General features: G+C 46.8%; 2 protein-coding genes across 2 annotated transcripts in view; one reads left to right on the top strand and one right to left on the bottom strand.

Annotated features, from left to right (window-relative positions):
- The first annotated feature begins 333 nt into the window (after window positions 1-333).
- On the top strand, window positions 334-16617 carry LOC135909390 (uncharacterized). The gene is made up of 4 exons (XM_070525081.1): window positions 334-4090; window positions 4168-4248; window positions 10077-10328; window positions 14942-16617. The coding sequence occupies exons 1-4, from the start codon at window positions 3794-3796 to the stop codon at window positions 15077-15079; spliced, it is 768 nt and encodes a 255-aa protein (XP_070381182.1). The 5' UTR covers window positions 334-3793; the 3' UTR covers window positions 15080-16617.
- A 2046-nt stretch (window positions 16618-18663) lies between these two features.
- LOC139049539 (uridine 5'-monophosphate synthase-like) overlaps window positions 18664-25626 on the bottom strand; it is a 39244-nt gene continuing 32281 nt past the window's right edge. The window contains exons 9-11 of the mRNA XM_070525080.1: window positions 24610-24691; window positions 22659-22757; window positions 18664-18960 (exon numbers count right to left, since the gene is read on the bottom strand). Coding sequence (XP_070381181.1) covers window positions 18767-18960; window positions 22659-22757; window positions 24610-24691 — 375 coding nt within the window. The 3' untranslated portion in view covers window positions 18664-18766. The remainder of the gene's footprint in view (window positions 18961-22658; window positions 22758-24609; window positions 24692-25626) is intronic.

Here is a 25626-nt window from a genome sequence, read left to right as displayed (position 1 = left end):
CCACTCTTCCACCAGATGTGTGTTCACAGAAACTGGAGCTATACAAATGCAGATAAAGGCAATGATGTTTGAAAGTAGTAGAGTTGAACTATATTCTGCACAATCAGTGCTACCTGCAGCACTGGTACCTTATAGCCACAATTCATGGCTTCACCACCATGCAAAGGCACTATTGAATTATTAACTTTTATAATATTTATGGTGGCCATATATTGCAATTACATATCCACATTGTGTGCAATATCGTTAAATGTCGATTATGATAGCCGTTCCTAATCTGAAATGCAACAAGAGCAAATATAGGCAACAAAATGCAATTCAAAGAGACAAAAGACAACCTGTGCACAGGATACGTGACAGACTTCCTTTTATTGAAAAAGAAATGTCACATGTGTCATGCCACCAGCAGTGGGTAGCTATCTTTCAAGCTTGGGTGACAGAGGCAAAACTTAGCAAAATGCTACAATCGCGCTGTAAAACGGCTTTGGACACAAAAAAATGACATATTGTACAGAATAAAAGGGCAAGACTCCATCTGAGAACAGTCTATGGCACCACATACTTGAAATTGTTTAAAATATGTTGACATGCCCTACCCATAAAGAAAAAGCAACAAACACAGAAAACACGCCCTAAAATGCAATGTGCAGAGCTTGAAACCAAGAAAAAACAACCCAAAAAAGGTTTCGCTAAGTCTTTCAACGATTAAAATTGTCAAACTGTCTCATCACTTCTTAATGAACCTGCACAGCTGAAAAGGAAGGAAAGCCCAATAGCAGGGCTGCAGGAAATGTCACCGAATAAATATACTTTGTATACCAATGATACCTGTGGTTTAGTTGTGGTCTGTGTATAAACTTTTCTTGTTTAGAATGGTTTAGCGGATAGGGAAAAAATGACCAGAAGAGCACCAGGTGTATGCATAGTCTACGCACAAAAAGCCACTGCTTTTTTTCTCTCTACTACTGTTCATGAGTAATTAAGTGCCTTAATAGCACTGCTAACATCCTACTGCAAAACACAAAATTGGGCAAGTTGTGGCATAAAGAAAATTGCAGTTTCACTCATAACGTGAAACAATGATGCAGTAGCTGGTGAAATATGCGCAGGAAGCTTACTTCATGTAGTGTTTGTTGAAGTGAACACTTGCCAATGCAAGTCGGTAATCTTAAAGGGACACTAAAGTGAAAAGTGATTTCTTCTGCATCAGTAAATCACCGTTCTACAACACCAAAAACACCACTCTTACAACGATAAGACATTTGGTAAGCCAGAAAAAGCGCAAAAACGAAATGCGGGTGGCGACGCCTACTTGAGTTCCCGCACCTGGGGGCTGCGACGTCTTGGATTTTGATGGCATCTTCTAGGGCCTACTAATTATATATAGCGGTACAGATTGACTACACTGTGTTCTAAAGGAACCAAATATTCAACATGCCAAGTTTCGGGAACCTTTATTCAGCCAACACGGCCCAAATGCGCAAACAAACTTTAGAATTCCTGACGTCACGCTGACGTACCGACGCGAAATTCAAATACTGATACTTGGACCTTCATTTTCTCGTCTAATATTCAAACTATTTTCTTGAAATGACTGCCTGCAGGTTTCTCAAACAATGCTTTATTAGTCTAAACTGATTTATTATTTCCCTTTAGTGTCCCTTTAAAAAAGTAAAACAAGTAAGAGTCGTATTTATTTGTGGGAGTTGTGCCTCCCAGTGTTGAAGTGGAAAGACTTGGCTTTTCTTCCTCCTCTTTCATATCCGGACTTGGCCACTGATCTACACCAAAACAACCCTTTAGCTTCTTACTGCTGAATTCGTTTTGGTTTTCTCAAATCTATATTTGGGCTACCCATTGCTAGGTCTCACGCTTTGCTTGAGGAAAACAAGACACCAACAGCTCCATCCAGTAAATCTGAGAAGCCAAGCACTAGAAGAAGATTAATGAAGCAGATGCACCCAATCATTGTCACCACATATAAAAAAAAAATTTAACATAGGACTGCCTCTACAAGTCGGAAGGTGATGTGTAAGAACTTGAAGGTGTGGATGCCAGCTCTATATACAGTACGCAGACATTAAGCAGGTGTTAGCCAATCATGGCACCTGTTGGCTAGATCACGCTCTCCGGGATCAGTATTCACCACGACTGTACCTTCAGCAGAGTGGCTGAAATGTAGAATTGTGGACTGCCACTCTTTTGATCGTATGCTTGAATCCTCGCAGCACAATGAGAACCTTATTTGCAATATTCTAGCAAGAAATTTGGGAATTCCAGCAACAACACCAGTAGACATCAGAACAACCAGGGGAGTTAGCCCATAGCAGCTATTGCTGTAAAAAAAAAAGAAGACTGGCATAAGCACAAGAATTGAGATGGGCATACTAAATTCCTCTGTTCTGGTAGTGGTCCACTGCTTGGGTGCTACAGTTAATTATCTCCACTGTAACTTGACGTAATAAGAGTTCTCTAATTGCGCACCCGCCGCCTCTCAGGTCGCCTAAGTGGACAAACTATGCTGGCTGATAGCGGCCCCCTCCCACTTTTAGTACGCTTCACCGCGTAACTAAAATGTACTGCGGCGAAGAAGCCGTACATTTGTATTGAGTGAATAAACAAATGGTTTTTACAACAGTACAGAAATAAGAGCGCACCATGCATCATTCTACCACACGAAAGCGCGTCGCAACATACGGTAGCCGATTCACACAGGCCGTGTAGCCCTATTATCGGTCGTAAAGGGTATTATGGGTAATTCAAAATTTCAGACACACATATGTGTTCATGTTTACGTTCGCACTCCTTGCGTAATAAGACTCCCAGAACTTCCACAATAGAAAGTAATTTACAACACACAAACGCAAAGAACACAGAGATATGTCTCGTTTTCAACTCGGCCGTCATGCAAATGACATATAGTGCGGAAAAACGTGAACATGCTGTGTGTTAGCGTCGTAAACTTCATACTAGGCAAGGAGCTAGCACACCACAATCCCGCGACAGCCGCTAATGAGACCAAGACGGCAGCACATGTCTGTGAACGCGCAAACGGAGCCCCTAAGCCACTCTGCTCCTCCGCCACCCCCGCTGCACGGCTGCACCACTCGTTTCAAGAACAGCACACCAAACACACATTCAGCGCTGAACAGTGGGCGGTCGACGCAGTTGCATTTACATGACTTGCAGCGAGCAGCACATCCCTCGATGTCCATTAAGCAAAGTCGGACACGGCGACACCACTTTGCGGTTCGCAGAACTTCGCTGCCGAGGCGCTAGGCCACTTCGATATGTCAATTGTCACCACCGCCGGGTTCTCAAAAAAGCACGGGTCACACAACGCAGCTTCTGTACTGCCAGAGCTCACCGAGGCCAAAGCTGCACTGCCGAACCGCCATTACTCACGGCTTTCCGCCAAGTAACACAGAACCTACAACCAACACACAAGCAACGCACGCACAACCACATGAGCAATGTTGAACAACGCGCGGTCCAGAGAACGAACACGGCACGGCGTCGCTCGGCGCCAGCATCGCGCTTTCTCAAAAATCCCTAAACGGTGCTGTCGTTAGGCGCCTAGGATCAGGTCACGTGAGGGATTTTTGTACGAAAAATCCTACTGTCGTGAAATAGACGCACGCGCGCCATACTGGCTTGGGGGAAAGCGGTCTTTTGAACACGGTAGCCTCGCACACAGACTAACCGAACGCATACTCTCGCACCCGGGTTGCCCGGTCGACCAGCGCCATTTTGTACTGGGCTGCCAAAGTGTGTTCCCCGGCGACCGGTAGACATGGCAAGCACCAGCTCCAGGACTTCAAAGTGCGGAAATGTGCCCCTTCACGCTGATACAAGGTACAAGAAGTCATCTGGGCATCATTGCGTCGTGTTTGGGTGCCGAAACAACCAGCGCAAAAGGAGCAGGCTGCTTAGCACTGTTTGCGAAGATCACAACACACGTCGGGAATCGTGCCGGTGCGGTGTTTTCAGCCTGCACCGATTTCCGTCCGCAAGAAAGAATGCCAAGCTGCGCCACCAGTGGATAGCTGCAGTAAACAGAAAGAACTACCAACCCAGTGAAAATGCACGAGTGAGTATTCGATTTGTGTATAATTTGGTGCCACGTTCAACTTTGCACCCTACGAACGTAATATGTGTAACACGCAGGTTTGCTCCGAGCACTTTCCTGACAACCAGCCTACCGAGCAGAATCCCGTGCCGATGCTTCGCCTTGGCTATAACAAAAAGGCAAGCCTTTTCGTGTTTTTATTCCTGCAGAGCTCCCGATGGTTAAGCGGAACAGTTGAGTTTGCGGTTAGCGATACTTGCAGCTGGTGCACTTCATGACCATTAAGCGTGAACGACAAGTTGTAGGCAATAGAATGTTGCCCTGCTGGTGAGCCTTGTTGCTAATGAAAGTAAACCGAAGTCTACTCGTCACGTAGCATGCGTCCACAAAAACGTAAACGACGACTGCACGTCGCCGAAGGTTGTAGGGGTTGAGGACGCACTTCGAGATGAAAACAAACTTGGGAGGGTTTATTTTACATTATATACAAAGAGGTGAGAGTCAAGTAACAGTCGTACAGTCATTACGGGCCGGCAGCAACTCGGACGCTGCGGCCCGCGGCAAGAAGTTCGAGAGAGGTCAATCAGGGAATGCTCTGGTATCTCTGGAATGCTTCTTTTAAACCCTTTGCGGACTGGAAGTCGCGTCATGTTCGGCCAGTGGGAGAGTCCGCTCAGATGACGCCATTTTCGGCCAATGGTAGGCGCCCGTGCGGCGGTGTCACACCCGGCGGCTCTCTGCGGTCTTGCCTTGCCGACTTTAAAGGCGGAGAAGGGGGACGCTTGGGTTCCATTGTCCGAGGGCCCACCTAGTCCCTGCGGTACAGCCCCGCTGTGGTGGCAAATGCCTTCTTCAAAGGCGACCGGTGCGACGCTGCCAGGCCTTCCTGGAACATCACAGCCGTCTGGCTTCGGGACTCACGTTACCTGGAACAGTGCCGGGCTATCCCCTCGCTTTCTGGAAGATCCAAGCATCGAATAGCTCCACCGGCGGCGTACGAACTTGTTTGCACGTGAACTTGTGGCCTTCAACGTGTTTGCCCGAGCGCTCCTCTGGAATGTGCTTTCCGCGTTTCTGCGCTTCTCAATTAGTTGTGCTGCGATTCGATGTGGTCCGGGGGACTCGAAGCAGGCACAGGAAACAGCCCCATATCTAACAGCTCGTCCTTGCCCCGGATGTTCTGAATGGCCGGTGAACTCAATTCGCTGGCAATGAGGAACGCTGAAAGAACCTGCAGGGTATTGGTGTCGAGCCTCGTTTGACGAACTTCGGGATCCTGGGCCCTGGAGAACATACGGCAAACAAATAAAACAACACAGCGCTGCACCACGTGTAAGCGCAGGCTCTTCACCCCTGACTCGCCAGGCTATTACCGAGTCAAAATGAACCCTGATCTTTTATTTCCCCAATTTTGACAAAACAGTTCCAACCACGCTTCCAAACCGCTATCCATTTCTCCCCTAATACCGACAAGACCAGAGTACTATTGTTGTTGCAAAACAAAGGCTCGTTGACGATGCAAACAACAAATGAAAACAGCCGAACATAACTTAAGTGGCCTAACTACACGAACAGCATGTTTCCAATCTATCGTGGTGGCGTACTTATGGCACGTATTGGTGCCACTGAACAATCTGGTCAACTTCACAAGTACGTAATCACAAGCGCACTAGCCTTGTGGTCACTAAACAGAACGCGTACTTGCGTTGTAGGCAAACTTTTCATTTACGCTTACTCACGTTTCTTCCCTGAAAGTCCTACAGGACACATGACTTCAACGAACAATTAAACTTGCGGGACTTAGCACTCCGCAGAACCCTTAAAATAATGCGTCTTTTAATAACTCGTTCCACGCATACTTATCAGAGAAGTCACAATACGGCTGCCCTCAACCCACACGAGCAACCCAGTCATAAATCTGCTTCCTTCCGTCCACACAGGACATGCGCTAATGGAACTAAGAACGCTTCTCGGTGCAAATCATGCACTCACTGAAAAACCACGCGGTTAACCTTAGAAAATAAAAAAAACAAAAAAGGTTAACTAAAACACACGCACGTTATGATAGGCCTCTCACCGATAACCTTGACCCTCAGGTTACTCACACACAAGAAAAAGAAAGTCTATTTACTCATTAACTAACACTCGTGAGCTACATGTTTACACAGACCTCATCTTTCAAATCTGGGAGCTTCTCAAACGAAAACACAAACAAAGCTCAAACCTTACACATTGAAAGAAATCCTAGTCTCAAATTGCGAAAACTTTCCGATGCTCACAATAAAAAACAAGACACTTCCTTTCTACGAAAGCTCTTTGGCCTCCCGTTCCAAACGCTTACGACTGACTCGTACTTTGAGCCGCACCCGAGGTGGTCGCAGTTTGAAAGCTATTCTGGCTGCCGAGGAACAGCAAAAGGGCTGACTCACTATCAGCTCCCCCAAGACGTTACGGTCTCCTGCCAATTTGCGTCCTGGCGCCCCGCTTTCCTCACAAACTCGATTGACCGCGTCGCTACTCCCCACCTAGTCTCGTCCTGCCACCTTGCGCTTCTTCGTACTGCATGCTGAGCTTTGAAAAGAACTACGGAACGACGAGGAGTTTAACTGCCCCGTGCCCTTCGTCCGCGTCCGTGCAGAACATGCTTCGCGGTCCCCCTTTGACCGGTGGCTTGAGCGTTTTGGATGCGTCAACATCGTGACGACCGCACCTTTTTCCTCGCGCCCTGCCCTTTTGGGTTCCTCGCCATCTTTGGCGGCGCTACATTAGTTGCCGTCTTTCGGTCTTTACCGCGCTTCTTTTTACGGCGCTTTCTCTTTGCACTCGCTTTCATGTCGCCTTCTCGTGCCTCATGCTGGCTGTTACACATTTCGTCGGCTCGGATCGGCCTCTTACCCGCCCAGTCTGAGTGATTATCATTTAAATCGACTCTATCTTTGCCTCGACTGGCGGACAGCTCAACCGACTCTGGCACAATGCAGCAGGCTTTACTCGAGTTATGCAACTCGCACTCTTGCAAACTGCCCTCTACTGCATTGCCCAGCTCACGCTGTGCATCGGCACACAGCCCGTCGGTATCGATCGCTGTCTCACGCGCACAGTCCGAATGATTAACAACGGAATCATCACCATCTAGGCTATCTAGACTGGCGGAGAGCCGCACCGATCCCTGAACAATGCAGTTGTTCTCTCATGAACTACGGAGCTCGCCATCCCGAGAACTACTCTCAACTGCATCATCCAGTTCGCACTTCACTTCTGCACGCAGATCTGGCTCTACATGGGTGCTCGCGTCTGTTGGGTCAGCAGTACCCTTTTCTTCGCTAGCAACCTCACTAACATTACAAGTGATGCACACGCGCGGTAACTGTGCCAATTTGTTCGCAGCTGGCCTAGCTGTCTCTACAGTCATCTGTTGGCACAGCACCTCGCCGCTCTCCTTGCAGCCTTTAACGGCCTCTGTTGCCACTAAGGCATCGTTAGCAGCTAGCCTTTTCCCTTCACTTATGAATCTGCAGCCAATCTCACAGGCACTACTCTTCTCGTCGGCTTTTGGCAAAAATCCGCTCGATGCTGCCTCATTCTTTCGCTCTGTTCTACCTACAGAATTCTCAGACAGCCGTTGTCTCTGTGATATTAACTGATCACAATACTGTATCTCTTTGATCAGTGCTGCCTCCTCTCTCTCATACTTTTGCTCACGCTTACGTTCCTGATACTCACGTTCGTGATGCTCACACTTAAGAGTAAGTTCTTGATGCTCACGCTTCCGTTTATTCTCGTGTTCTTAACGCTTACGCTCACTCTTACGTTGACGACGCTCACCAACCCGTGGCTCCTGTATCACCTCCCAAGCAAGCTCAATGCTTTTGTCATCATTGCCACTATCGTTAATCGCCTTTATGATAGCTGGCGTTTTCATCCGTTCGTCCGCCTCAACTCCCAAATCGTCGCACACCAACAACAAGTCCAACCACGTCAACCTTCTAAGATCCATGGCAGCTGCCCCAATAGGTGGTTAGAACTGTTTTCTTTAATTTGTGCAAACACACAATGCAACAAACTCCCAATTCCCAGAACTATCAGGAAAAAAACCACGCTCTACCACGCTCTCACTTAGGTTGCAGCACTCTGCCATCCGGTTCATCTGTCCGCTGTTCCCGATTCTTCCGGAATCCCTGGGTCGAAGGCTCGCTCTTCTTCGCTACTCCCAGTTTCTTCGGACCTCTTCAGACGAAGGCTCTCTCTTCTTTGCTCTTCCCGGTTCCTTAGGATCTCTCTCGACGAAGGTTGATCCGTAGCGCTGCCACCAGCTGTTGCATTTGGAGGCGATCTCACCGCTGCCAACCAGTTGTAGGGGTTGAGGACGGACTTCGGGATGAAAAACAAACTTCGAGGGGTTTATTTTACATTATATACAAAGAGGTGAGAGTCAAGTAACAGTCGTACAGTCATTACGGGCCGGCAGCAACTCGGACGCTGTGGCCCGCGGCAAGAAGTTCGAGAGAGGTCAATCAGGGAATGCTCTGGTATCTCTGGAATGCTTCTTTTAAACCCTTCGAGGACTGGAAGTCGCGTCATGTTCGGCCAGTGGGAGAGTCCGCTCAGATGACGCCATTTTCGGCCAATGGTAGGCGCCCGTGCGGCGGTGTCACACCCGGCGGCTCTCTGCGGTCTTGCCTTGCCGACTTGCAATGCGCTCTTCAAAGGCGGAGAAGGGGGACGCTTGGGCTCCATTGTCCGAGGGCCCACCTAGTCCCGGCGCTACGGCCCCGCTGTGGTGGCAAATGCCTTCTTCAAAGGCGACCGGTGCGACGCTGCCAGGCCTTCCCGGAACATCACAGCCGTCTGGCTTCGGGACTCACGTTACCTGGAACAGTGCCGGGCTATCCCCTCGCTTTCTGGAAGATCCAAGCATCGAATAGCTCCACCGGCGGCGTACGAACTTGTTTGCACGTGAACTTGTGGCCTTCAACGTGTTTGCCCGAGCGCTCCTCTGGAATGTGCTTTCCGCGTTTCTGCGCTTCTCAATTAGTTGTGCTGCGATTCGATGTGGTCCGGGGGACTCGAAGTAGGCACAGGAAACAGCCCTATTTCTAACAAGGTGTTCGTGCAGCGCGCCTGTCTTTACGAGCTGGTGTTGCAGGTGTCATTCGTAATGAATTCATTTGAGCCTCCTGAGCTCTAAACTGCGTGCGGGCTGTTATGCGGGGCAAAGCGCAGATTTTTTCCGTTCATATAGCGAAGGAAATAAGGTGGTTAATCATTATTGTATTTTGTAACAAAATTTTGCTCGTATTGGCACGCGCGAGAAAAGCAGAGACGAGGCGTGGGGCTTGGAGTCTCGGTGCCAACTGATCTTTATTCTTTGTGCGCCGGCCCTCTATCGGCGGCCGGCTGGCTACGGTCGGCTCTATTCCGCGCTGGTAGCACCGCGGCTTATCCGCGGCATTTTTGTGTTCACTACACTCGGTCTCACCTTTTTTTTTTTTTTTTACTGTTTTCTTTTCTAAGGGAGCGCCAACAATCCAATGTGGCCTCGCAGAAGCGAAACAGATCTGATGCCAGGTAGCTGCATTTGGTGGGGCTAATTTCTTGGAATGCAGGTGCGGTTGTTGTCTTGTACCAAAGGGGTCCCTGATGATTCAGCTTTAAGTAGGGATGGTAATTTTATGTGTCCTGTCATGGTTTGTGCAACAACTGTACAACACCTGCATCTGTCATGCTCACCTTGTTATACGGGCTTTGACTGCACCTGTAGTTGAACATTATAACTACTGTAGTTCCTCATTTTCCTATGAGTGCAGGTTTAGCATCATATGCTGCTTCTTCGAGTGCTGTAGGCTTGTGTTCTGAATGTTGTACTCTTAAGTGGTTGCTCGGTACAATTGGCCTGGTGTATTTTCTATTTCATTTTGAGAAGACTTTATATCTTGACAAAAATGAGGGCATGGGAAAGAACTACAGCCCTTCTTACTATAACATGTATTTTGTTTTCAATGTCCAGGTGGTGAATAGCAGGCGTCTGCTAATCAGGCAGGCTGTAAGCCCAGTCAGTCGACCTCGCCAATTGGTTGCCAAACGCGGCCAACGCAGTAGCGACCATGGCGACCCAGACGAAACTGAAAGTGCAGAGGACAACGTTCTGCGTGCTGGTGGAAACCTAGGAACGTTGCATGCTGATACCCAAGCACTAGCTGCTGCCGGTCCAGAACAAGAGCAACAGATCGTTCAGCAGCAAGGGCAAACATCACAGCAGGTAGCGTATGTTCACATAGCTGCAGTGGATGCCCTGAGTGAAACAGCGCAAATGGAGACACCAGGTCACACTAAAGCAAGTGTAGAAGCTACAAGCACAGTAGAACTGCATAACAGCAAACTGCAGCAGTCGACATCTGAACGGCTTGGTATTGTCCCTGCTACATGCGAGGTAGTGGTTGAAAGCACTGAAGAGGTACAGGCAGCCCCAGATTTTTATTTTGAGACATATTATGACGCAGAGAATCTCCATACTGTTGAGCTGTCCACAGTGGCACCACTTTCAGAGCCCGAGCAAGCAACAGTGGCAATGGATGTTTCATCTGAGTGTGCGCAAAGAATTTTGCATGAACACTGCTGCTTTTCTTGCAGTGTGAAAAATGTTGATGCAGGAACCCAAACATCTTTTTACAGAACAGTTTCATTACCGCCTAGTCAGTACCAGTTTTACACTGGATTGAGCTATTGCACCTTCTGTGAATTGGTCAAACTTGTGGAGAGTAAGGTCAGCACTCAATTCAAATTAAGCATTAGTGATGCTGTTCTGCTAACTTTGATGCGAGCTTAGGCTGGGTGTGCTCTATGCTGATTTGGCGTTTCGGTTTGCTATATCGGTATCTCTTGTTGGTAAAATTTTTCGCACAGTTCTTCAAGCACTAGCTGAAATTTCCAGACGACATTTGATCATCTGGCTACCTCAGGAGACCATACAAAGGTCACTTCCAAAAACATTCAAAGGTAGCATGTACAAGAGCACTAGATGCATAATAGACTGCACAGAGGTGCATATGTAGCGCCCTAAGAAGCTGTATGCTCGTGCCCAGACGTACAGCCAATACAAAGGTGGAAGCACTGCAGAATTTCTAGTAGCCATAGCACCCACAGGCTTCATTTTGTTTGTATCTAAAGTATATGGTGGGCGGGCTTCTGATCGGTTTATCGTGCAGGGTTCAGGATTTTGTGACTACCTCGAAAACTGTGATGAAGTAATGGCAGATCGAGGCTTCACCTTGAATGAGGAGATGAAAGCAAAATGTGTTCGCCTAAATATGCCCGCTTTTACACAAGGAAGGAACAGGCTTGAAGAAGTGGAGGTGACGAGGACAAGGCGAATTGCTTCGTTAAATGTCGAAAGAGCAATTAATCGTATTAAGACATTTAGAATACTAATGCACAGTGTCCCAATTCATCACAAGAAACTTGTAAATGAGATTGTTGTAGTTTGTGCAGGACTTTGCAAATTGAAGTCACCCCTGATTTGCACTGATGTCATAGTTCAAGAAGGTACCCCATGAGCAAAAGTAAATGGCCACAGGCTCACTGAAAAACACTGAATTTATTCGTAATTCCGACATACAAACTGACAAGTGGCCGGGAAAGCTTGCAATGTCATGTTTGTACTGCAGTCCTCTATTTGGAGTTATATGCATAGGTGAAAAAAAATCAGCTTAATTGCAGAATCTGTGGTACTTCTGCTCAGAGGATTACCTGTGTCAGGTGCATTATTTGCTAGCTATGACTTAGTTGTAGGTGCAGGATTGGTCTTGCAACACTTGCTCTAAAAGAAGGCTGTGTTAATTTTGTGTTATTGTGTATGGTAAGCTTTTTTATTTTTGCGAGTGGTTTCACTTCGAAATCTGAGACTTGCAATATGTTTTCATTAATGTTCATGGAGAGTCTGGTAGACTTGCGAGAGATTTCACGTGAGCTCCGAGATTTATTCTAAGTAAGCCAGAAAAAACCTGCATGATGCTATTTTTGCCAGTTGTCCATCATGTGTATTGACATTTTTGTGTGCTTATTTTTATAGTTGTGTTGTGGTACTAAGTGCAATTTGCCAGTGTACACATAAGGTCATCTCACACAAGTGCTCATGGGCTATGGAAGATCATTCTATTATGTTCTTATAGATGTTCACAAAGAAGAGCCTGATAACCTTTTTTTTCTTGTTGCAAGTGATTTCACTCTGAAGTCCAAGATTTACTCTGGTAGATTCAGTCAGAGGTATGCCAGGAGGAAAGCATGCAAGATGTATTTGCCAGTTGACCTTAATGTGTAGTAGCACTCTTAATATGTATGATTATACCTTTGTTATCAGTACAATTTTCTAGTGTACATTTAAGGTCATATCGCATAAGTGCTCATGTGATTTGGAAGGCTATTGCATGATGTTCTCATAAATGTTCACAAAGAGGAACCAAGGCGAGTCACCACTGTGTAGCTTCTTGTTTTCTATGAAACAAAATTTTAGCACTAGTTTGGGTAGTGCATCTCACTTTCTTGAAAAGGCTGGAAACCATTTTTTTATTGACTCATCAACATAAATGATGGGTATTTGTGTTTCAAAGGTGACATCTGTGGACATATTTATTTTTCTATCTCCAGAAATTGTACATATATGTTGTTGCATCTCCTGCTTTGAATGCATTGGCAACAGCTGCAACACCAGCAGCAAGCATATATGGTCCCCACAATCAATTCTTCCTGGACTTTGTAAGCAAACTTTGTGTGCACATGTAAGATGTGTCACTTGTTTTATGCCTCAGGGCAAAGTTCCAAATTAAAATAAACGAACTATTACACAATGTCTTGCTGGTGTTTTTCCGAGCTGTAGAACTCTAGCTTATAAAATATTTACAATAAAAAAACAATATGCTGCAAATTGACCACTTTCGCCATACTGTCATTAAGTAGCAGTATGTAGAAACATGTATGCTTCAAGTGCTGTCGACCTTTCAGTGAGAGAGTCGTCTACCAAGGCTGGAAGGTACAAAGAAAAGTAAAAGTTGCGCACCCTTGCAAGGCTGGAGCTTAAGTATGCTGGGTCATAGTTCACATTAACCAGGACAGTTCGCCTGCTTGTCCACACATAAAAGAAAAGCAATGTTTCCTTTGGCAACAGTACATAGTGAATTGTACTTGACTGTAGTAGCCCCTCCTGCCTGATTTAGAAAGAAAATATCCATCATCTCCCTTCCTTACATCATATTTTCCGCTGTCCGACAACGAGGAGCAGTCTTCTGTGTAAGGGCACTTAATTTCAAGAATGGACTCTGTGCCAACAAGTCCATCTAGGCTTGCAGATAGGTACGGTTCAGTTTGCGACACCACAGTTCCTAGTCTTGCCACTTGCAGGGCAGTTTCTTGCTCAAACGCCTCCCTGGCTAGAGTTTCACACTGTGTACCATGTATAGTTGCCTCGTTACCTTTGAAGCTAGGCCTCAGTAGGGAAGCAAGTGCTTTATCTGGCAAAGTTTGCTTGCGCTTAGGTATCTTTGACGTGACTGATAGGCAAGCAAGTGCTTTATCTGGCAAAGTTTGCTTGCGCTTAGGTATCTTTGACGTGACTGAGGCTGTTATTCTGACCTTTCTACTGCCTTCCCACACACTGCCACGTTGCTCCACTGTTCCTTTGGCCAGTCTAACCTGTGCATCTAGAGGTATGTATACATACTTTTTATAGAAATCAGTACAGCACTGGCAGTTGTCAGGTCCAGCACCACTATGAAAGCCATGAGACGGGATACTACGGGGTGCAAGTATTTCATCTGCAGTTTCTACAGCTGGTACATTTAGTTTTAAGCTTAAAATTGTGCCCGGTACTGATGCAAGACCTTTCAAAGGAACTGCATCAAAGCTTTTCACAAGCGAATTATGGTCCCTAAACTTCTGAAACTGAGGATCATGTCGCCTCGGGGCAGGTTTCCCAGTCTGTATTCGCCTTCTTAACCGTTTTGTGCACTCCGTGACTTTTGAAAAGTCACGGAGTGCACATAACGAAAAGACCGGCACAAGCAAAGATACTATTCTAAGGGAGCAGGCCCTGTCTCTACAACGGCCCCTACTGCTCCCTCAGGAAAATCAGTGATGCTGTTTTGGAGGTAGCGCTGGAATGCGCGAGAATGGTATAATCCGCCATGTTTGATACAGCACGAGCGCCGCAGGCGCGAGAAACTGTCCGATGTCGGAAAGCGTATGCACAGGCAAAATTTTGCCGTGGGATGCATGTTGAAAAGTAGACTTTCGTAAAGCCTTATCGTGCAACCTTTAATAATATATGGCACCAACACAGTGGTGCCAGGTGCTGCTGGCACCACTGCTGAAGTGCTGAGTGCCTTGCCTGCGGTATGACCGAGAACGAGGCAGCCACCTGCCTCCTGCTCACACGTACAGCTCCAGCCAATTGGTGGTGGTGGCTGAAGTGGACAGCCACAAGGTCGAGACTTACAGTAGAGCCTCCCCCCCAGCTCTCTCACGACATGCCCGCTGTGGTGACGTAGTGGCTCGGGCATTGCGCTGCTAAGCACAAGGGTGCTAATTGACATGTGCACAGTGTAGGACAGACAAGAGGCATTCATGTTGTCAGTCTTCCCCTGTGTGTGCAAGTTTGCGCCTCTCTTCGAATAGCTATAGTTCACCAACCTGCATAAGAAATCCTGGGTTTACATACCCTCCTACATCCTAGCCTTTGTTCACTCATCAGCCAATCATCAGTGCACTAAAAACCAGCCATACTAACCAAATGGCATGTAATCCTGAAGTTATGCTGGCTCGTTAGGTTTTGTCAAAGGTCTTTAGTCGTTCATGATTAACTTTGTACACATCTCCTTGCAGGCCGACCACAAGCCTGAGGCTCTAATGTCATTCTGCGAAGTTGTCCTAACATATGAGAGCTATAGCAGTGGCACAGGAAGTACCACTGTCACCATTCACCAGATAGCCGAGCAAGACGAACCGTTGACGCCCCACTGACCCAGGACAGCCGCCCCAGATCTCTCTGCCAGCTTGGCCACCAGTGCCTGCAACGTCTGTGCATATCCACGAGACGTTGTGGCTACCTTTGCTGAATAGAGAACGGACATTGCAAGCCGACTGCCAAGAATTCACTGGATGTCGGCCGTGGTTGTCTACATGCCATTGTGCTCGAAAGACACGAGACGAAGATTACTGTTTGTGCTTGTGCTGTGTATATATGTGCAACAGTGATGTGACTGCAGTGAGGGCAACTTGCATAGCTAATTTGTAAGGTGAGAACCACTCCACATTGCTCAAAAGTAGTGAGGTTGTTACCTCTGTTTGTTTTGTACTTTTTTGCACAGTACTCAAGTAATCGCCCTCGCCAAATGGATAACAGACATTGCAAGCCAACGCGAAGAACCACACAAAAGTGACTCGTCTACAAGCCAGGCTACATTCTAAGAGGCTCACAGAAATGTGAGGAAATCAAGAGATTGCAGGAAATTAGATAATATATTATAATGTTCATCACATTACAGATAAGAGATTTTGCTTGCAGGAAAGGCACAGAGGTAGACCTGAGCTGCTGCACTCTACTCCGCTACTCTGTACTGGGTCAAAGGGAAGGGGGAGTGAAAGTACAATAGAACCTCGTTCATACGTTTTGGAAAAAACGCTGGAAAAAACGTACTAACCGAGTAGACGTATGATCGCAAGTCAGTGAACAAATTGACAGACTCAAGTGTAGACGGCATCTACGTAACGTGAAACGTTGTGGGAATCATTGCAGCAGAAGAGGCTGACGTGAGCTGAGCTGGTGATGTTCGGGCGGTCCAAGATGCCTGCTGTCCTTTTTGTGACTTCAGCCAGCTTACGTTTGTGTCAGCAGCTGGCTTCGAGCGGGGTACTTTGGCAGTACGTTTTGACGTGTCCACATCAACGGGAGTCGTTGCTGCACGGGACAGGTGCCGATGCGTGTGAGCCCAAGTGACCCAAGACGCGCGTAGTTTTAGTGTTTTAAGACTGCGACAGGAAATATAAATTAAGTCGAGCTGGTAGACAACACCGGCACAGGATGCTCCCTTTGCTCCACCTGCAGCGGAGAACGGCGGTGCATTTAGGTTATCACCGATTAAAAGTGTGGAGTACGCTTCCAATGGCACTACAGCTCATGCACTGTGCAGCAACTATAGGTAGGTGAGGGTGCATATCGCAATGGGGTTGGCAGCAATAGATTTCACCCAGTAGATTCACATCGCTGCGAATGCTGTGTGCAATGACTTGGAACGAGATTTTCTGCTACTGGAATAACAAACTTGGTGTGCACCAGTCTTGTCAAGTGCAACGAGCCGGCGAGCATTGCGAGGAAACTGCTGTGGCAGGCGGCTAGTGTTCTCGATCGCGCGGTCCTCACGCCTTTTCTTGTTTTTTACGGGACCTTGCGGCCAGAAAGCGTCTCACACGATCGCAGTTTGGTGATCACCTGAACATTGGTGCTGAAAGATAATGTTTTCGGGAAACATATGAACCAGTAAAAAATAAGCGTAACTGTATTGTGTGATTCTTTGTGTTCTTGATCGTGAATATTGGCGCCGGGAAAACATATTTAACAGGATCGTATCAGTGAGGTTCCACTGTATAGGGATGTACTGTACTATAGGGATGTATTGTACTGTATTTGGATGAATGATGAGGAAAAGAGGAGTGCCGCTCGTCCAGTCCCTTCACATGCAAGAACTCCAACAGTGCCTGTGTTGTCTGCCTCACAGTTGTAGGATCGGGCCATGAACTGAGAACAGTGCTCTCCAGTAGTGGTTACTTGCTGATGCTGGCAGGGAAACTGTCCAGTGGCCATCTCTCCAACACATATGCTGGGCGTAATATATGTTCCAATGTTTCAGGTGTTTGGCTGAGCTCGCAGTCAGGGCTACTCGACTGGCTTAGGTGCATAGCGGTGGGTGAAAGGAACACCCAGACGAAACATGACTGTCTGCGGTTGTGTTGTGTTTGTGAGCAGCAGCAAAAGGGTGGCCACCGTCACCAAATGGACATTGCGAGTCACCTGCAGAGGGGTCTCTTTTGTAATTGTTTTAGTGAAGTGGAACACATTTCACAAGGCTCAAGAAGAGTGAAATCAGTGTGTCTGTCCATTCTGTTTTTTTTTTTGTCACACTGAGTTTGATCACCCTCATCAAAGGAATGACAGACATTGCAAATTGAGCACCGAGGATCACCTGACGGGGCAAGCTACACTCGCAAGACTTGAGTGTTAGACAAATCCTAATGCTCACCAAATTATTCAGAACTAGGCAAAGCAGGGGTAGAAGTTCAAGCTCTAAGGTGCTTTTACCTCAGGGGCTTTAACAGAATGAACTGCCAAAAAGGGCTACAGAGGTAAAGTTACAGAAACTCACTAGTTCAGCACTCATTGCACAAATTTTCGCAAAATAAAATCCATGTTGTTCTCACTCTTGTCAAAGTGTTGTTGCTTTGTGTGAGGAGCATTCATTCTTCATATGGATTTACCTATCCACACAGTCTTGCCAAATGTGGTTATTCACAAATTGTAGCCTCATTGCCTGTAGAGGCCACTGTCTACAACCAAAGCATCCTTTTAGTATATTTAATAGGGGCTGCCTCCTCCTGATACTGTAAAGCCTAGTATACTATATAGGGTGGTTTAGCCTGTACATCAAAGTACCACTAATTACCAAACCATTGAAATAAAGAGCTTGCCACATTGGCTTTCTTTTAAATGTGTAGAAATGCAAAAGGTAGTGTACAACAAACAACTAAAGCCTATGTTTTAGAGAGCAGCTCTTAGGTGGCCGTTCCTGCAGTGAGCGTTGGCGTTGTCCCTTGTAACCGAGCGGAAGGTGAAAGCGAACGCGGAGTGCAGTGGGAGATGAAAGAAGAGAGTGCAACAAGGAAGGTGGAGGAGGAGGAGGCTACAGTGAAAGCATGAGGCTGAATGCGGAGGAGCAGAGTATGAGGAAAGAGTGAGGAGGAAATCAGAGTGCCGTGAGGTATGGCACCATAGTATTTGTAACCTGATTGCGTGCGCAACGCTAATTGTGTAGTACTTTCCGGAAGCCACGTGGGCACCAGCAATTACACGGAAACCTTCAACGAGTCTGTAAAAGCCAACTCACTTGACCCGCAGATCAGACTTTTGACGATCGCCGACTCTGCTCGCCACCATCATTTTGCTCGAGTGGGGTTAAGAGTTAAGAGGCTAATGTGGCGACAGTCGGGGAGCTCTAGAGAGCATTGTGCACATGTCCAAACGTTGACTTTCCTCTCTGCCACACTCTTGCTGTGTATATACACACACTGAACCACCTCTCGACCTGGCGTACAAGAAAACAGCAGCAGCAGCGCAAATGTCAAAGGAAGAGGCAAAGAAAGCTTCCCTTTAATACTATACTGCAGTCTTCTCCAGGAGGTTGGTGGCACCATACAGGTTGTTTCTTCTGACCAGAAGGCGTTTCTTTAGAAAAGAAATTCTGTGTTAGGAGGGACACTTGATATAAGAGAAAGTTTGAAAAACGGGCATGCAAGCATCCTGTGCATTCACCCTAAACGAAAGATTAGCACCATTATCAAAACATAGAAGCTTTATTCCTGGCCTGGTTAAAACATCCCACTGGCTTCCTTCTTTTTTAGAAGCACAGCATGCCCACCAGTCATCGGGAGAGCACACTATTTCACGGCCAGCGTAGACAGGTAGGCGTCGTAAGCAGCCTTCTTGTAGCGTAGCGCAGCCTCCTGGGGGTCGGCTGCAGCCACGATGCCCCGTCCAACAATGATAATATCAGCACCACGCTCAGTCACTGCAGATGCGGGGTCACAGTACTGCTGCCCGAGGCTGTCCCCACTGGCGTCTAGCCGCACACCTGCAAACAAGGCAAGCCGTCCCCTCAGAAAGCAAGAAATTGTGCAGATTTGAGCATTTTGAGAACTTAAGTTAGTGCGATGCATTTACTGCGCAACACTTGTGATTAAGTGTTTTGGAACTTAATAAGGGGCCATCAGAAGCAGAGTGATGCATACCCTCTAAGCACCCAACTTTTTGCGATTGTTATACAGTGAAAGCTCGTTAATTCGAACTTCAATAATTCGAATTTATGGATAATTCGAACTGTACGATTTGGTCCGGCCAAGCTCCACAGAAGTCTATGTATAAAAAAGTCCGTTAATTCGAACGCGAGAAGGTTCCCTCACGGATAATTCGAACTACGCTCGCCTGGCACACGGCCTACTGCCTACACACAAGGCTGTATTGCCTCCGAAACGGAGAGAACGGCGAGAGAAGGCAAAATCGGAAAAAAATCTAACCGACGCGGGGTCAGCCAGAAGGCAGCGGCGGCTGCTGCCTCTCCGTTCTACGTAACCTCCGAGACTTCTTGCCCGTTGCGAATCTCGGAGGTTTTGAAAATCTTGTACAGCTGCTAATGTTGTGCGGAGATGGCACGGCAAGCGCCAAAACACAGTGAATTAAGTACGTCGCGGCTGCGTTTGCAATCAAGAACCAACGAATCAGGGCATTCGCCACCTTCACATGTTCACCGTCTTTGTCTCGGCAGTCTTCATCGGTTGTGCACCTCTGTTTTCAGCTTAGGAGGTATCGGCCGTCGCGATTCATTGTGATGGTGTTAAGCCTCAGCTAACGTTCGTTTCGGTGGACATCGGTGGTGCGGCACAGTCAGACCCAGAGCTTCGACTTGAAGATGGCGTGTGCCCGCGGCACACGCCATCACTTTCTGACACGCCAAATTTCTGACATGCCCTACTGCTTCCAAATCGTAGTGTACTGTTGCTCTCCTTCACTTTCGTTAGTTCGAACTTTCGTTAATTCGAACTGAAGCGGCTTCCCCTTGCGGTTCGAATTAACAAGCTTTTACTGTACTATTGTTATATGAACCTCTCCAACTCCGTGTACAGTACAGTACAGTCCACTTATTCATATAAAGATACCAGATATAACGATATATCAGTTATAACGATGAGCTGAATTAAGACTATGAACTTATCAATTAGGGCTATCAGGAAAAAAAAAACCACATACAAATATGTTGTGACCACAAGTCGAATACAATAGTAAAAATTCTGCCTTCTGGGCAGCGTTTTCCATGCAGACTGAGCCTGACATTTGCATTGCCAAGTTCTCCTTTAAGCAATCGATGTCGAGATGGAGTGAACAATTTGCCTACTTGCATTCGTGTCTGCCGCCATTAGTGCGCAGCGCATCCTGCCTGTGCGGTGCCTGTGTGCTGATTGCGAAAGCCACATAGAGCATCGCGAGTTGGCACAGTGCACAAGATGGCACCAGCTGTTTTGCATCTGCCTCGCCAACAATCGTGCTCTATACACATCCAGAGGAGAGAGAGAAACAAAACAATTACGACGATGATTATCGAAGTCAATGCGAAGTATTGGTCACCACATGGCACAACGTCCGAACAAACTCTCAGCCTCCCAGGAAAACACTCACTCGGGGACTGCCACATGTGTGAGTCGCGACACCATGACGACTTACGATGCAGACGCTATATGCTGTACCAAATTTGTCTTCGACAAAGTGCTTTCTCAAAGTATGCGCCTGCGTCCCGCAAGTGGTGCAGTCAGCGCTACGTGGTCGTGGTGGCTTGTTCAGGAATATGCTAGGCGTGCCACTGTTCTTCGGCCGCATGTCACTTCTGTTTTTGCTCGCGCTTCATGGCAGCAGGTATCTCGTTGGCCCATCACTTCGCCTCCTGCCTCGCCCGCTTGAGTACACATCACATACCTCTGTAGTCTCTGCAGAGCCTTTGCACTCTTTTGCTCCTCTTTCACTTGATAACTTCAAAGGCTCATAGTTGTATCTGCAAGTAGGGGCCTACGCACAACATAGCACAACTACCACAACCGAGCGAAGTCTATTTGTAGCAGGCACTCCCGTACCAGCGAGTGGAGCAAGGGGGCAACAAGCAAGTAGCAATAAACGAGTGGGTGCGTGGGAAAGCGTGCGCATCTTTGTGGAACAAAGAGGGTCTGAGCCATGTCGGCCAGTGAGTGGGTGATTGGGGGTGTATGCCCATCATCGCCAAACTCTGTGACCTTTTTACAGCCTCGCATTTGACCTTGGCTTCGACTAGGCAAAACATTTAAAAAAGAGCAATAAGCGAAGCTGAACAGTGGCACCTGCCTTTTTTACAACCTCTCTCTCTCTCGCTCACTGAGCGCTGAATTGAGCCACAGAAGCAACCCCGAAGTGACAGACAGCCCAGTTTGTAGATGACGCCAACAAAGCACAAAGCTGTGTCGCTCAAGATGAAGCTGGAAATTTTGCAAGACTCAAAGAAAAAAGAGCCCATGCATTTGATGATACCAACGATTCTGAAAACTGGGAGTGCCATGATCATGAAGGTGGGACCAGTGACCATGCCGGTCAACTAAAAAAGGGTTAGGGACCCTCTTCCGCCATAAACAACTGTTTCAAAACGGTGGGCTTTGTGCGCTAGGGCACAAGCCCCCTTGACAGTGAAATCAACACGACAGAAGCTGCTGCCATTATTTACGGATATGTATTGCCAAGCACGGGGAGCACATCACTACTGACAAAGAAACAGGCGGCGCTTCGATGGAGAAGTTTCTGAGTGCAGATAGTGTTGTCCAAGGAAGGTATGTACAACCTCCTTGGTGCTGCATCGTTCTGCGAAGAGATCTCCGATAAGGCGATCATTGTTGCAACAGGCAGCGGCATTGTGCTATAGCAGGCAACGACAGCAGCGGCACTGACGAGACTGACAATGGCCCGTCTAAGACCCCTGCCCCAACGCTCACGTAAATTGCACTGTCGTTTAACGGGTTATTTGTTAATTTCGTGCACACTAAAGGATTTCCCCCAGTGTTCGCACAGCAGCTGGACGCAATGCACATTGTGGTTATAAACCTGAAACTGCCGCAAAAGCAAGTTCAGATTTCTGACTATTTTGACACACTGTTTAGAGGGTATAAATAAACATTTTATTTTTCACAGCCTACTTTCTGCAATCGCTATTCTTTAGCGCAAGTGGCAAACTCTGGTTCAGAGCTACAAAGGTATGTTTGGCTGCTTTTTCTTTTACAGCATTCCAGCTATAGCAGTGATTGGTTATAACAATAGGATTTTTCATTCTTTTTGATATCGTTATAAGTGGACTGCACTCTAGAACTCAAAAGGCCACCTCAAGTACAACACATCAGCGCAGTGATGAGGTAACACCCACATACACATGCGATGCACGAGAGAGAAGGAAGAACAACTGACGTCCCTGTCAAAGAACTGCCTACAACTAGTTTTGCAGGCAGTTCTTTGAGGGAGATGTAGATGTCCATCTTCTCATGCAGTTACTAATGCTGCAGCACAGGTCAAAGGCTGCAGCAGACAAGCAACATTAATCGAGCTAATCAGGCATGCCGGCTGCTTTGGCAGCGAAGCTTCGGACAAGAATGACAGAAAAGTGGACAAGAAAGAGTTCTCGTCTACCTTTCTCTCATCTCCGACGGAAATTACGCTGGCAGAACAAGCTGCAACGTACCGGCTTGCCAAGTGATTGAGCTGAGTGCTTACCCGGTGTCATGTGGATGTGGTCTGGGTTGTGGGAGACTCGCGACTGGCACACAAAGCCCAGCACGAAGTCTGGAAAGTCCTCGGCCATCTTTACTGTGGCTGCACAGACGAATTCAAGTCAACTGGAGCATTCAGAAAGAAAACTCCTTGTAAAGATAGTCATGCAACCAGCAAGTCATGAAGCAGCACCAATAAACAATGCAAGAAAAAGGTAAATACTGTAGTAGAAAGTGTTATAATATTGCTACGGGATAGTATTTCCAATGACGAAGAGCCGAGCAGGAAGAAGACGAAGACGACGATTGGAAGCTAGCGCGGGCTGTTGCCTCTTGGCCAACTGCGGCGTATTGCCTTGTAAATATACTTGTAAATAGCTTATCGTCGGTGTCTTCCTCCGTAACATTATCAAAGATGCACTATTACATTCTATATGAGATGCAATGTGAGCTGTGGCCGGAGAGGTGCTCTCAAGAAATTGGTGGAGAGAGTTTCGCCATTCCAGCAATTTGCTTAACTCTATGCTTTCGTGCTGTGCTTCGTCATGGCACACTGCTTCCCTAGCTTTATAAACATTTTCTCTCTCTCTCTTTTCGTGATGGAGTGATAGCTGCTCAGCGGGCCAGTGCATTATCGCTGCGCGAAGAAAGCAGACGACGAAACGCACTGCTGGAGCGTGTTTTGCGTTGCTGGAATGGCAAAACTCACCACTTTTTTATCAAAAGCACCACTCCAGCTCATGTGTTTCAGGTCGTACTGATTGCGATAGTACTTAGACATACATCAGATGACTGGAAGGCATTATTTGAGTAAAGGCACTTAGCGCGACGCCATGTGCTCTAGTTATCCGCTAATTAAATTTGCCAGCAGCAACGTATCCCCACAAAAGCATTTGCAAGCCTTTTTTCTAGTTATACAAAAAAAGGCAAAGCATGTATCACAAGAGCGTTTCCAGCATTCTGTGGTCAATTAGTGCATCGTAAGATGTTGCAGCCAGTGCTGCAGTTCCCAGATTGGTCTTCTGGTACAACGCATCTACGCTAGTTTCTCATTTCCAATAAAGGAATGTTTTCGGCCTTGCATAGTTTGTTACTTTTGTCTGTAAACTGTAAACGAAAGACACAGTATCCTTTCTTGTTTTTTTTTCTGATGCATTTTGTTTCTGTCAGAACAATGACAAACAATACCAACCAATATAATCTTCGTCATACGAACTTGGCACTCCTAATAGCTCCCTAGCAGCTATGTGAAGCCTTTGACCACCCAGCTGAAACTCCTGCTCCGCAGGTAAGGATTATCTTTTTTTTTTAACTATATGATTACCTTCTAATTCTTTTTTTTTTTCGAATCACATCTTTTTTTTCAAATTTCTTTTTTTCCCACCTAACTTTCTTTCTGTCAAAGTGATAAAGTCCAAATCTTTTATTCACCTCGAAGTAGTAAACAGCTGGTCCTTGGCCAATCATCTGTTTTAGGCACGAGCCATGGACCTTCAGTTCATTAGCAGCACTGTTTGCCAGGCCTCCAGGCAAACCTTAATTTCAGATGAACAGTGGCTCGTGGAATTTTGATGCTTTGTTCCGAATGTTTCTTGCAACTTGCGCGGCCCTGGACACAATGAGTCCTATGGCCTGCAACATTGTGCTGGCCTGTCACCTTTCTGCACTTTTAGTGAAGCTTCAGTTTTTAAGTGATTACAGCAGGTCAAGCACCAAGTTTCACGAGCCTTTTAGGGGAAACTTTTTTATAGTTATACTCAACGTGCAGGGAAAGCCCAGTTGCTTTCATTAGTTAGGTCTAGGCCGTAGGAGTACCTTTTGTTGGGCTAGTTCTTGTTAGGCGAGTTGGCAACAGATAACTATTACGAGGTTGACAGAACGAACGCCCATCCTACAACTTCTGTGTACGTCCTAAGTTATACCTCTCGCCTAACAGGTCGACATCGCCCACTCACCGTCAGTGTAGCCCTTGGTTGTGAGTGTGCCGGAAGAGCTCATCTGTGCGATAAGCACGCAAGCCTGCTGTGGTCCGCTGGCCTGCAGAGAGTCACATTATAATGTTATAAACCGTGCACAGAAAGAAGCTTTCACAATTTGAAAAATGATGTCATGTCCTCAAAAAAAAAATTAAATTAGGGGATTTTACATGCCAAAACCACGATCTGATTATGAGGCACGCCATAGTGGGGAACTCCGGAAATCTGGACCACCTGGGGTTCTTTAATGTGCAGCTATATCTATGTACACGGGTGTTTTTGCATATCATCCTCGTTGAAATGCGGCCGCCGTGGCCGGGATTTGATCCCGCGGCCTCGTGCTTAGCAGCCCAACACCATAGCCACTAAGCAACTGTGGTGGGTGATCCCATGCCCTGTGGGAACCTTTAGTCCAGTAGCAGTGGGGCGGGAAAGGCATCCTTTCACCTTGACCTTGTCCGCTTTCAGCCCAGTACTGCGAGACAACCACTAAAGGCTTAAAATGCTTCTTTACTAGAAAATAAGCAAGAGGATCACTGACATGTGTTGTCTTTATCTGTACATTATCTTGGCAAACCAATGGAGAGCAGGCTAAAGGGATTACAAACACCTGACATTAACCCTCCATTTCATTTAAAAAAAAAAAGGAAGGAAGGAAAGTCGACAACTAACACTTTACAAAACGAAGAGACTGCAATACTAGGTGCCTATAAACAGAAACATCTATACACAGCAGGAATAAAACAATACAAAGTAAAACAATTCCAATAACACATCCACCACTTACTTACAAACACTTCTTCTTATAGCAGGCATCTGACATGTTCTGTGATAGCAGAGAAAGAAGTATTTTAGAAGGATAACCTGTCCAGCTGTGACAGCACAGACCACCGATGTGCGATCAAACAGAGTTGCCACCTGGCGGGCACTCGCTGAACCATAAATGCATAGTGTGGATCGCACTGCACGTCGTTTGCTACAGCCTGCGTGTCTACA

Source organism: Dermacentor albipictus, chromosome 9 (assembly GCF_038994185.2).
Source record: "Dermacentor albipictus isolate Rhodes 1998 colony chromosome 9, USDA_Dalb.pri_finalv2, whole genome shotgun sequence".
Lineage (NCBI taxonomy): Eukaryota > Metazoa > Arthropoda > Arachnida > Ixodida > Ixodidae > Dermacentor > Dermacentor albipictus.
Note: the sequence above shows the minus strand (reverse complement) of the source record. Positions and strands in the feature narration are given on the sequence as shown.